This window comes from Antennarius striatus, chromosome 9 (assembly GCF_040054535.1).
Source record: "Antennarius striatus isolate MH-2024 chromosome 9, ASM4005453v1, whole genome shotgun sequence".
NCBI lineage: Eukaryota > Metazoa > Chordata > Actinopteri > Lophiiformes > Antennariidae > Antennarius > Antennarius striatus.
The window spans coordinates 16,511,743-16,525,288 of record NC_090784.1 but is presented as its reverse complement, the minus strand read 5'-3'; the positions used below and the strand labels follow the sequence as shown (position 1 = coordinate 16,525,288).

The 13,546-nt window shown below is 41.6% G+C and overlaps 1 protein-coding gene across 4 annotated transcripts; it reads right to left on the bottom strand.

Moving 5' to 3' along the window:
* Nucleotides 1-738: 738 nt before the first annotated feature.
* si:dkeyp-69b9.6 (uncharacterized) lies at nucleotides 739-11,543 on the bottom strand. 4 transcript variants are annotated; one of them, XM_068324758.1, is made up of 4 exons: nucleotides 11,446-11,543; nucleotides 10,516-10,628; nucleotides 6,458-7,112; nucleotides 739-4,360 (listed from the first exon to the last, which is right to left on the bottom strand). In XM_068324758.1, the coding sequence occupies exons 3-4, from the start codon at nucleotides 6,672-6,674 to the stop codon at nucleotides 1,989-1,991; spliced, it is 2,589 nt and encodes an 862-aa protein (XP_068180859.1). In that variant the 5' UTR covers nucleotides 6,675-7,112; nucleotides 10,516-10,628; nucleotides 11,446-11,543; the 3' UTR covers nucleotides 739-1,988. The 4 variants fall into 4 exon arrangements, with proteins under 4 accessions (XP_068180859.1, XP_068180858.1, XP_068180857.1 ...); XM_068324757.1 differs by lacking the exon at nucleotides 11,446-11,543 and adding an exon at nucleotides 11,027-11,402 and having other exon boundaries at nucleotides 10,501-10,628; XM_068324756.1 differs by lacking the exon at nucleotides 11,446-11,543 and adding an exon at nucleotides 11,027-11,402.
* Nucleotides 11,544-13,546: the final 2,003 nt, after the last annotated feature.

Sequence of the window (13,546 nt, the reverse complement as noted above, 5' to 3'; positions counted from 1 at the left end):
CAGCCAAGATTGCAAAACCGTTTTCAATTGTATCCTCACTGCCTGAATTATCAAAGCTTATATGCAGATGGATTTTATTACCAATGTCATTGTTGACACACATGCGCCTGTGACCTTAATTTCATCTCTTTTGTGCAAAAACACTACCAAAATCACATAAGGGACATGGTGGTTTGTGACAGTGAATGTATGTAAATGCATGTAAACTATTTTGAACAATTTCAGATTTTCCAAAGCACTGAATTTAGTCATCACAAATGAAGAATTATACTTGAATTTCACTCTTAAGCATTCAGAGGAACTACCATATGGGGCTCAAGTATTCTGGTATGAGGCTTTATTGAAGTAGTAAACAACAACCAGCTACACAACTATCAGTGTCTCCAGTCCAGCCCCTATCAGTGCAAAATCCATGTGACTAACATTCATCCTCACCAGGCCAAGATTACCATGCAAGTGATTTGCCTACTGCCATCTTGTGGAGCAAGGAGTGACAAGTCAGTCACTTACTCTTGTCAGACTGGGATTGTGTGAAATCACATTTATTAATTTGGGCAAAAATACCGAGCTTAAGAAATGCAATATTATATCATGATGTTAATGTAATAAAAAAGTGACAAATAAGTTATATAAGTTAAATATATTTGTAAATTTTCTTTGTAATTTTTACCAAGAAAAGCGTGTCTCGTCTGGATATTGATGGTTAATTTTCAATGTGAAATGAGAGAAAACACATGATTACACTTAAGGTTTATTCATTGCTGAAATATAATCAACTACCAAGTTCTCAGTAAATAATGTGATAGAAATCTACTCAAACTAACTTTTTTCTTTCAAAGAAAAAAAAAAAACAAGGCTTGACAAGGGGTATGAATATTTCATGTGAGAATAAAGTGACACGATGTACTTAATTAAAACTCATTTTTCTTTCAAAGAAAAAAAAGCATGACAGTAAGAACATGATTGCAAATCAGCAAAAAGTAAAAGGTAAGTAGTATAAGATTGGCATGAAGACTGATTGGGTTACACATAAATACATGGAATACTACATTTGTTTTTATTATCATATAGGTCCTTGTCTTTAACACGCCATGAAGTACTGTAGAAATAATCACTGCTAAAAAGAGCATACAAATAACATAAGATAAACATGTGTTACAGTCCACTTGTTTAACCTGGATTCAATTGCTTGGTATAAAAGCTAGGAATATCTCAAATAATTGAAGCAAAGTGAACATACTAGGCAAGGCTTTTTGTACTTTTATTAATTTTGGCAGGAGAGGAATCCTTGTAATGCTAATTACCAGCAACCTTCATCTAAGTGATTAAATCACTAGGGAGTATAGAGCAACTTTAAAATATAGTATTTAACACTACAAATTTTCGGGGATATATTGAATAAACCGTCACATACTGTAGGAGTGATTTCACAACCTCAGCAAAAAACTTTACCAGAGAACAAACATGCACTGACAAACTATCAACAAATGTCTTTGTCCCCAAATCCCTATTCCTAATAAATGCACTTTACATTTTAAAAAATCCTCAGAGCCTCTAAGTCAACAACAACAAGACAAAAATACACAGCAGAGACATTTATCATACAGCAAGATGTGTAGCAGGGATTCTAGTAATGGGTAAAAGAGATACATTAGCAGGTCATTTCACCTAAACTTGTCTAGTAACTGCACAGTGTCAGCCAAGCATAGTGTCAATGCACTTAAGGGGTTAATGAACCTATGAAAACAGTCACGTCTTTGAAAACACCTTCCAATATAATCTGGAAGATTTTCTGGTGTACTGTGTAGGATGCTCTACAGTAGTTGTTAAAACACTTAATCTAATAGTCAGCAGAGTGGACGCCAACAGAGACGTGAGGCAAATTCTGCTCAGACAGAACGTGTCATCCAAGTCCCTTTTTTCTATCCTTCCCATTTTAAAACTCAAAATATCCCTCTTGCAGGCCACTCGTTTTTCAGATACGATGCTTAGTATTTGTATGGTCCCTGTATGTATGGCATCGGCCCCTGACTTTCTTGGGTCTGTCTCTCTCCTTTTCTCTTTGAAAGCTTCAGCATTTTAGCATCTCCTCGTTGTAGTCCTTTAGCCCTACGGCGGCAGGACACCTTGTGCCTGCGGAGAAGCATTGCATTCCAGAAGCGAATCGAGCAACGCTTGCAGGAGAACGTCCCTCTGGCACGATGGGAGGCCCGATGGCTGAAGGCTGTCAAAGGACTGTGAGACTGCTTCCCACACACCACGCACCTTAACCGCTCCTGTGTGGTCAAGGCTTTATGTGGGTGTTTTACTGCCATGTGGACTAGCAGTCCTGCTTTACGGGAAAACACAGAATTGGGGCATATAGGACAGCCAAAACGCTTGACTGGGACTTTTAGAGATGATAGTATCTGCACCTTCAATCCCCCAGTGTTGACAAGCTTATACCCGCCACCACCTGATCCTCCTCCTCGCCTAATTGTTAAACGAAGAGAGCCTTGTTTTTTATTCAACTGCCCTCTAATCGTACAACTTATCTTTTTCTTCCTTTTACTTCCATCAAATCTGACTAAATCTTGGAATTCCCATTTATTTTCCCTCCATTCTCTCCTGTTGGACTTTTTTTTTTTCTTCTTGTGTCGTCTCATGTCATCGTTTGACGACTGGATGCTGCAGTCAAGGTGCTGTTGGGACTGAGTACCTGACTGATGATGAGGGTGATGGTGGGAGTGATGATGATGATGATGCAGATGATGATGTTCAGTGGTGGGCAGTTCCGTGAGGGGCTGGAAAGGGGCTGTCGTGTGCAGCGTACGGCTACGGGATCCAGCTGGATATATGTGCTCTCCTTTCACCCCAGCAGGGGAATGTGGGTGCTGGGGGGCCATGATTGTAGAGTTTGGGGGCAACGGCTGTGAGTAAGATGGAGCATTAGATGCTGAAGAATGGGCAGCATCGTAAAAGAGTGGAGAGTAACCAGCTGGTGGTTGCGGGGGTGCCTGTTGGTGACTATGGGTAACAACACTAAGACTCTGCCCTCCATGGCTTTCTGTGGAAGGAGCCATCTGTAGCAGGGCATTGGTAGCAGCCTCACTCTCTGATGCAGACTGATTAACATCACTCCCACCTCTGTTGTCTCCAGACCCACTGCTGCCTTCTTGTGGATTAGACGATTCAGTGCGTGTCATGCCGTGCTGCGATTGCCTATGTCGGGTGAGGCTATTAGAGTAAGCAAATGCTTTCCCGCATACCTCACAGCAGAACAGCTTCTCACCCCCACCTTCGTGAACCGTTTGATGATGGGCAGTCAGATGGAAGTGATGGCGGAATGACTTCCAACATATAGCACAAGTGTAGAGTCGAGGTGGAGTTTGGGGCGGTGGTTGAGGTTGGGGAGGAGCTGGAGGCTGTGGCTGGGGGTTGGTGTCTTGAGGCTTGACATCTTGAGAGTAGTAATAGGAGGAGGTGCTTGGCGCTTGGTTCTGGCTCCTCTCTTGGGCTATGCTACATTGAGGGTTGGGGTTAAAGCTGTTAAGGTTCTCTGTAGCTGGTGTAGTGGGTACCTCTTCAAGTTCCCCTTTCTGGTGGAGTTTGCTGTGCCGCCTGAGGCTCTGGGAGTAGCCAAACTCTTTGCCACAGATGCTGCATTTGTAATTTTTTGCCCCCGAGTGTACGGTTTGATGCTTGCTGAGGTGAAATGCCTCTCTAAAATACTTCCCACAAACAGTGCAGTGATGAGGTTTTTCGCCAGTATGGATGCGGTCATGTCTGCGTAATGTCTCACGACGTGCAAAACCCTTACCACAGACACTGCACAGGTGTGTGCGTGGGAGCCCACTGGGACCCATTCTGGGGGTGTATTGCCTACGTTTGGGGGGTTGTCCATCAGGTGCAGGATCTTTTTTAGCTCTGGGTTTGCGGGGACGTTTTGGCTTAGCAGCAGGATTTTGTGGGTTACCGCTCATAGCCTCCTGACTCCCCACACCTCTGAAATTCTTATCCATACCAGATGTTGATGAGGGTGAGCCCAGAGGACCTAAACCAAGACCACCTAGTAGACCTCCTATGATGTCGCCCCTATCATCCCCTCTATTTCCACTGTTACTAGCTGCAGTTATGGCAGAGATTGCATTATTAACAGAGCTAGTGACATCATCCTCCGAGTCATCCAGTAGAGAAGAAAGGGGCAGGTGGGGTTGTTGCTGCTGATGATGGTGCTGGCTGTGGCTCTGTGAATGTGGATGCAGTGTTGGGGCCAGGGGTGCCTTTCTCAGAGCTGGGCCCACCATCCCACTTCCACAGGGGGAGGCACCAGAGTAGCATGGAGATGGATTACCTTGAGAACGATGGTCATCATGGTAGCCTGTGTAACGATTCCGAGAGTAGTCAGTGGGGTATTTACCATCTGTTCTGTCCCTGTCATTTGAATTCCCTCCCCTTCCAGACTGAAACAGACCATCACATCCTATACTTGATTTTGGTTCTCCTTCACCCACAATGATTACACCATCTTCTTCCTCAGTTTTCCCATAAATAACCCCTCTATTGCTCTGATAAGTTCCCCCTCCTCCATTACCTCCTCCACCCCCTCCCCCGACTCTGTCCTCATCAGTTCCTGTCTTGCAGCCCCTTTGTTTGGGTCCCCTACCTGGCTTGCCGCAAGTGCCTGAGGCAGCGTGGTTGAGTAGAGATGTGCTCTCTCGGAAGGCACGACCACAGGCAGGACATCGGAATGGCTTTTCCTCATGTATCTTCTCATGACGCGTCAGCGACTCTCTACGATTAAAAGCCCGAGAGCAGGTGGAGCAACCATACGGGCGGGCTGAAGAGTGTATAACACCATGTTGCAGGAGATGGCCTTTTTTCTTAAAGCTTTTCCCACATTCTGGGCAATTAAATGTTTTATCTGGGCTAGGACAAGAATTGGTTGGGACCTGGGTTTCTTGGGTCGAATGGGGAAGGCTTGGGTCAGATTGTGTTTTAATGTGAATAGGGTTAGGGCCAGTAGTGCTAGTATTACTAGTACCTGCTGTGGTTGGCTCATGCATGCGCATATGCCTACGAAGACTTGAAAGGTGAGGAAAGCTTTTGCCACAATCTCCACAACTATAAATGGGCTCTGAATCAGACTCTGTGGGGTTAGGTTGCATTGAGCTCTGGTTAGCAGATTTAGAAAGGTGAGACTCATTAGTAACCAATACTGAGGCAGCAGTGGAAGAGGGAGCAGAGGAGGAGGAGGAGGAAACTACAGATGAGGATGAAGATGATGAGACAAGAAGTGATGATGGGTCTCCACCCATATTTGACATACCAACTCCACTCCCAATTAAAGATGGGGGCTGACCATGACCAAGACCGCCACCATTACTAGTCGTGCTAGGATTACCACTTTGGCTGCTGTGACCATGGCTGCTGCTATTACTTGTAGTATCAGATTTTCTCTGGGGTAAATAGCCGGCCATTGCTTTCTTCCTCCTACTGCTGGTAGTGCTACCACTACTATTACTTCCACCTCCGCTGCTTTCCCCTTTACCATCATCTTTTGATAAAGATAAATGAAGTGGCAAGGGTAGAGGTAAACCCGCCTCCTGCTGCATCAATGAAGCTATCTGATTTGATGAGAGAACCGGGATGCCCTGGAAGTCAAAGCCGCCCAGTGATGAGGGCTGGGAGCCTGGGTGGAGTGGGTGATGATGAGAATGAGAGTGTGGATGAGAGAGAGTATGAGGTGGAAGTTGCTGCTGCTGGGAAGGCTGCTGTGTACCCTGCTGTGCCTGAGGAGTGGAGTGGCCATGTGAGTGAGAAGAATGCAAAGCAGGAGGTGAAGCAAGACTAGTAGAAGGCTCCCCACCTGTCTGACTTAAACCAATTCCCAAATGATTATGGGTTCCCTGTTGAACAAGAAATTGCTCTAAACTAGAATTAGCAGGCACCCCAGAAAGGAAATACTGATTAGCAGCTAGCATGCAACTAAATTGTTGGTGAAGACTTCGTGCATCAGACTGGGCCCCAACCAACTGGTGTCCCAAAGAACTGACTGCACTGCTGCTGCTAGGAGGGTTATTAGAGGTGGCCACAGAGGTTGAAGGGGAAGGAGAGGAAGAGGGACCAGATGATGCCTGGGGGACAGAGAGGCCGGGATGCAGAGGAGGAGGGGGTGGAGGTGCTGATGTTACTAATCCCCCTAATCCCCCAGCACTCACACTACTGCTACTTCCCCCAGTAAAGTGCTCAAAGCGGCCTACAGTTGGGTGTAACTGGTCCTGTGCTAGTGCTGCCTCAGACGGGTGGAAAGAGCGCAGGAACTGTGGGTAACCTGAAGAATGGCTTGAGCTGCTGCTGCTCATCTTGCTTGACTTTGAACGAGAGCTCTGAGATGAGGAAGGCTGTTGTTGTAAAGGTGGGGGAGGAGGGGCACTCATCTTGGCAAAAATGGAGGCAGAATCAGAAAAGGCGTTACCTCTAGACCCCTGCAGGGGGCCCAAGCCAAGTCCAGACAGAAGAGCTCCAGAAGACTCAGCCTGCTGCTGCTGCTGCTGTTGAAGTTGATGCTGGTGAAGCTGCACTTGCTGTTGATGCTGTAGTTGTCGATCTAAACCAAGGCCTTTGAACTGGTGGGCCTGATGCCCACTTAACATCTCTATAATGTCCAGATTGTATTTTCCAAATTGGAACATTTCCCACTCACTGGCACATGGGGGTGCAAGGGCCAAACCTCCAGCGCTAAGAGCGACAGCAGTGATCACAGCACTGAGCGGCAAAAGACAAACTTCACCCTAAGTGTGAGGCTATTTTTCCAGATCTATTTGGACATTTTACAATTAAAGTTTGTCTTCAAGCTAATTTACTGGTGCTGCTACTCCCTGTTGATCATCCACTGCCCCCACTAATTCCAAATAGAGTGGGGTAGCCAGGAAGACGAGCTTATGATCAAAGGGTAAAAGTGCCTTTTAACAGGTAGATGAGTTCCACCTAATTTCAAAAATTGCTTAGAATAGTTTTTTCATTGAGAAGCAGTTTAAAAGACTTCTTCTTGTTTCCTCTGAGAGTTACTGCGTTGATATTTTTGTTCATCTAAGATTCCTCATCCGTGTTCAGCCAAGACGTTCCTACAGCTGAAAAAACAAAATTCAAAAAGCATGAAAGTTATAGGGGGAAAAGGGGCAGTAATTTTTAGCAAAGTATTTCTAGCCAGCTAAATACATGGAGCACAGATATAATGTAATCAGGCATTGCAGGGACATATGTTTCACCTGCAACACAGTTTCCATCTCTGTTGCACATGTAGCACGTGAATTTGAGTATTTCTACATATATTTTGATACTGTCTCAATTCTCAAAAATTTGTTTCTACTTATACATTTTTACATGTAAAAACAATGTGTGACTGTGATATTTTATATTTATATTTTATGTTGAATCCAACGGCCAGATAGCATTGAAATGCATTATTGGTTGGCTGAGTCCTCCACTCCAACATAACCAATTTAACTGAGACAAGAAGAAATAAATACAAATGACTCACGTAGAACTTGTAGGAAAAACTTCAAGACATTTGAACTGAAGAGGCTTCTTCAGTTCAGAACTGAAAAGGTCTCTTGGATGAGAGGCAAAATGTCTTCAATAAAGCACTATGACAAAGCACGTCACCTTGTCCACATGATTGTAGTTTACAGAATAGTTAGGCCATTATTGTGATGTGTATAAAATACAGGTGATACCGGATTTTTGTCCATATTTGTAAATGACTTATTCATAACTAAATCTGCTCATTTAAATTACATGAGGGACACACACTTATTTGATTGTTTTCTTTAAATGTGTGAAGTAAAAATACCCACATTATTGTTCTGCTGCATTGCATTGCCTCTAGCACAGATGTATTTTAATTGTTTTTTTTTTAATTATTTTAAAATTATTTATTTACTTTTTATCAAAAGTAAAGCACTTGACTTCAGATAGTTGGAAAAAATAAACTATTTTTTCTTACTTTCTAAGGGGCTTTAAAGCTACAGGTAAAGAAGTCACTCATAAGTTAGTTGCGCAACAATGGAACTGAACAGCACATTGCCAGCATCTTTGGTCAGTTTAATAACGTCAGTTAATTATATTGGACATGCTCTGCTGTAGGTATGATGCAACAAACACGTCCTCTCGCCTCCGCGCCCCATGTATTTTGACTCATGCTGTGCCGTGATTACTTAACCTATAACAAAACATCCTATCCATTAGGTCCATATCAGCAAAAACAAATGCGTGTGTTTTTAAATATCATAACAGACATCAATATCCCTGGAAGATAGTCATAAAAATAAGAACCACTTAAATTAATTCAGTAGTGAAATTATAAAAGTAGCATAATTTGAATAGCCACAATTCTAATGCTAACTAAAGAAATGTATGATGTAAGTAAACAGGGATGTAAGGTCTGCCTGAATGCGGTGACATTGCGGTTTGCAATCTGATTACATTAGAACGCGATCACTCTTAAAGGCATCCTCAATCTCCTTATCTCCGTTTATGAACCCTCCTTATACTGATATAAAACCACCTTATATCTGTATTACCTTATAGATTGTTTAAAACGCTTGTGTCTCTTTAATACATGGAAGTGCGCTGCATTCCCTGAGTCTCGGAACGCAGCGCACTTCCAGATGCTGTCAGCCAATAGAATGCGCGTACAGTATCACGTGACTACCTACTAAAACAAACCGCAATGAGATGAAGCCGTGAATTTTGAAGTGCGACCACGCGAGGGATTACTGTACTAGATAATATCAGCCTCTAGAACCAGAGTGTTTCCTTTTGCTGTTTGTTCTAGCACCTCTCTCAACTGGTACTGCAGGCTTGGGGTAATTGTTCAGATATAAAATGATTTATTTCAAACGTCATTGAAATTTACAGGGCATTAAAATTAGTCTGCCATCAGTTTGGGGAAACTTAAGACAGGACTTGGAAATGCCAAACATTACCAGGTACTTTAACGTAAACTTCAGTAATGATCCCGGTCCCACGCCAGATTTCTTCATCAATTACAAGGAGACAAATAGGGATTAAAGATGTTTGCAACTCGTTTGCAACATTGGCTTCACCTACCCTTTTAACTCTTCTATGCTTAATTATGTTATGTAATGTCTCTTGCAGTGCATTTTGTCCTCTCCGATGAGATGCATAGTCCAAATACAGTTTTTGTCCCTGATTCGGCATGATCATAAGTTTACTGTGTAAAAGGTACAGACAGAATGCGGAGTGATGTGGCACAATTAACATGAAATCACATCAATACAATACAATACAATACATATTTTACTTTTGGCTAAGTGCAGGTGTGAATCTGTTAACTGATTATTTTACATTTCAACACAGAAAACCTCATTTTACAAGCAGCCATAATTCTGCAAGTTAGTGTCATAAGTATAGTGTTAACATCTATATTTTGCATTGACAGAAAAGTATTATAATCAAATTAATTAAAGAATGCATTTCACAAGTTAACTAAACAAATTACCTAAAGTCATCAACTAGGACTGATAAATCAAATATTTTCCAGTTTAGGATGTAATTTTTCTTCAAGTCTTTTTGAAGTGAAATTTATCTAACCTTCAATTGGTGGGAACCACTGAGACGCTGTCCCCTAGCCAGATAGATTTTACACTTCAGAAAGAAACTATTTAGTGGTCATCATTATTGAACTAGCCATGACAACACAATTCTAAAAGTTTTAAATAGCAGGTCAAGAAAAATGTTGTTTAGCTAATCTAAATTATAATTCAGAATGCAGGTGACTATATTTTAAAGCGCCAAACTTCACCATTATTGTAAAGCTGCCTTTATTTGTTGTTCAGTTAATTCCTGTAACAATCCTGTTAGTATTGTAAGGTATTGACAATAGTACTAATTTCAACTATTGCAATACCAGATGGGTTATCACTAAGACTACTTTCAGTATTGATTAATCTGCTAATTAAATGATTCATAATTTAGTCTACATACTTCCAATTCTTATTTGGCTAAATGCTTTAGCCCAATAAATGTCTTCAACTTCTTATTCCAATTAACAGGCAAAAACGCAGTCTTCATTTAATGTCAATAATGACAAAAGAAAGCAGCAAATTCTGATATTTAACACGTTAGAACGTTAATGCTTGTCAGTTTAGCTTTGCAAATTAAATTAACAAAAACAATATCTACCAGTTATATGCAGTAAAGTAAACAGATTGAATAATGTTATCTTTCAAGTGTCTGCACTACGAAAGTCAAGTTATTACAATTATAACTAAAACTACGACTAACTACAATATTAATCATGATGATTCAAAAAAAAAATACATGCAATAAAATACAGTTCTCAAAGGCAAAAAGTTAACACTAACAATATAACAGTTGCATTCCGCATAATTCATTGATTGCATGAAACCAAGATACAGTCAAGTTTACTTCTGAAAGGACAGAAAGTACAATGGTTACGGCAGAGTCACTCACTTTGGATCTCATTTTGCTCACCTCGTAATTTCTTACCTTTTCCCCTGATCGATGCAATGAACCGAAGGGGGAGTGAGCTCCACTGGTATATGAGTGAGGTAATCTATCGCACATTTGATTGCCTCTCATTTTAATGTAAACCTCCAATCCTGTGAAGACGAGCAGAAAGGCACAAATTAAAAATCAGTATCACACTCCTTGCACAATGTAAACATTACCCGAACCTAACAGGCGCAAGTAATAACGGGCACACTTGAGGCAGCATCCTGTAGCTGCACCGGCTAGAATTTAGAATTTAAAAAAAAAAAGTGAAACATTGAACTCGCTTGGATGAAAAACTTAACGGTTCTTGGTAGCATCATATTTTACACTGGCTCTGCGCGTTCAGCTATTCGGTGCCACACTATCTTCAAACCACATAAGGATTGTTGCTAACATTAGCCATCATTCCGCACCACAATTAAAAAGCGTATGCCGACGACCGTCGATAATATTATGCTAACATTAGCAAATACATCTGCGTAACCTGCATTCAGCAGTTGTTTACCTACGCATCCAGCTTTGGAGAGCACGGTTGCAAATGGATGAAGGCCTGTCACGCCTTCCTTCTTCAAACTGCTTAGCTAGCTACCATCCGCTTCCATTTCTGCGTGCTGTTTTCCAGTCGTTAGCCAGAGCCATTTTCACTGATGCTGAGCTGGGTGAAAGCTTACACCGTTCCCTTCACAATTTTAACGCTGACGGATACCTCTGCCGCCTTTTTTGCCATTTGGTTCCGGCAGCTTAAATCGCTCAGAAACAACTTCTCAAATGATTTCGACGGTCGAGAAAAAAAAAATTTTTGTCGGTGATAATATTTTTAGGTAAAAGTGAATGACGTGTGCTCCCTTAACACTGGTCCTTTCCGGCCCTGGTAATATTTCCGGGTAGCACGAGCGGGGCTCGCGGCGCTTCTATCGGGCTCACCACGATTTCACCAAGGGGGGTCATTTTCCAGGAACGCTGTGCGTTCAGAGAACAAGCGTCCATTACACTTCCACCGTCCTCCGTCCGGTGATAGCAAACGACACCCTGTCTCACCCCCGTGTAGTGGGAGCTTTTACCCTGGCTTCATAACGGCTGGGTCCCTTTAGGCCTGCTGAACCAGAGGGTTATTACATCTTATAACGTCTCCTGTGGCTACTTAGCATTACATGAGAAAGAATATTCATTTCCAAGTAGAGAAATTAAAATCCCAATTTAATCTCAATCTTCCAGTGGGGTTTAGTGTAGATTATGCGTTCAACTACTGCACTTTGAATTATGTCATAGAAGTAGAACATTGAACGAATCTGTATTATATTTTTTACATCAGCTTATTGTGCAAAAGCGTTTCCTAACAGTTTCAGATATATTCATTATAAATACAAATATAATGTGCCTGTAATTTATATTTTTGTACATGTCTTCAGTAGGTTGTTTTTTTTTTCTCCATTTTATTTCTTCATCAGCAGAATGGGCCAAAAAAAAAAAAGTAAGAAAGATAATCTGCTTACTTTTTCCCTTGTTATAGAGAGGTAGACATGATTTAAGGATCATTGTATTTGATGTAGGCGGTAATCCATATCATCATCTGAATACAGAATTATTTTTCTTCAATATTGTGTAACAAGGCCAATATTTTTTGCTTGTACTATCATAGAAAATACCCACCATGCTTGGAAAAATGAGTCTGACATAACCATTAAATCTACCACATCAAAGTATGATGTGAAGACAACTTATATTTCAGATCTGCTGATCTAAGATGTTTGAAGTTCTAGGGCACATGAAAAGTTAACTCTTGCTGAATAACAAAAAGTTATGCAGACTTGCAACTAAGATCAAGTTCTGATTGAGTCTATCCTAATTGATGTTGGTCTAAAATTTTACATACTCTCAAGTTGTGGATTTTTGTGGTCAAGGTATTGTAAGAGAGTCAAATTATCAAGAGACTATTGCTTCTATATTCTTACATTGACCTAATGGGTGAAGTGAACTGACGTTTCTGAGTGCCTTGTTATAGATGCCATCATTTCCAGTATTTCTGTTATTGTTGTAGTTGTTGCCTGAATGTATTCATTCAGTCTGTGTCATAGTCTGAACAATTGTTTCCTCTGTCAATGACAAATCACATACGCATACACATACTCCCTTCAGTTTGACCAACAACTCTACATAATGGAGCTTCATAAAATGATCAGCCCTTTATGAGTTAATTCTGTTCTCTGATCAGTATGATGATTAAAAAATGTAGATTCAGTGTAGGTTTATATAATTTATGTTCTACTAAAGCTCTGAAAAGTGTCGAGTGTAACTAAAGAAATTTCTGGTGAGATCAGGGCTCGAAATTGCGACAATTTTGGTCGCATATGCGCCCAAATTTTTATTAGTGCTACTATTAAATATATTTGGGAGCACCGGTGTGACTAGGGAAAAAAATTTGATGCGCCTTTTTTTTCTCTTCTCTCTCACTCTTTCTCTCTTTCCATAGAGCAGGAGTCACCAAATGGCGGACCGCGGTCCGGATCGGGACCGCGTGATGGTTCTGTCCGGACCCGTGAACACTCCATGATAAATTCACCAGAGTAGATTTTCTTGGCGCATTTTTACTTGCAGTTCACAGCTACAGACGGAGGGCGCTGCTCCTCCAGTTAATACGGTAGTAGCTCCACTCAGTTCAGCCAATCAGATCCTTTGTCTACCCTGCGCTGTCAGCGTACCAGGAAGTGAGACAGCTCGCTGCCGCTACCGCTGTGAGTTTACCGCTACAGCGGAGCACAGAACTTCTTCTAGCGAGACAGCATAGCTCCAAACGAAGGGAGGTTAACGAGGAAAACCACTGGTTAATAATGAGTGGACGAAATTTATGTTTATTCCTCCGTCAGGCAGTTCAAAACCATTTTACGTCATATAGTCTGAACACGTAGCACTAATTAATTAATAACATGAAGCGCCGCTACGAAACAAAGCACAGATCTTTTGCCCAGAATTATCCCCTGAAGTCCGAGCTGAGGACAAAATGACCGAGAAAAATGCAAATGAATGT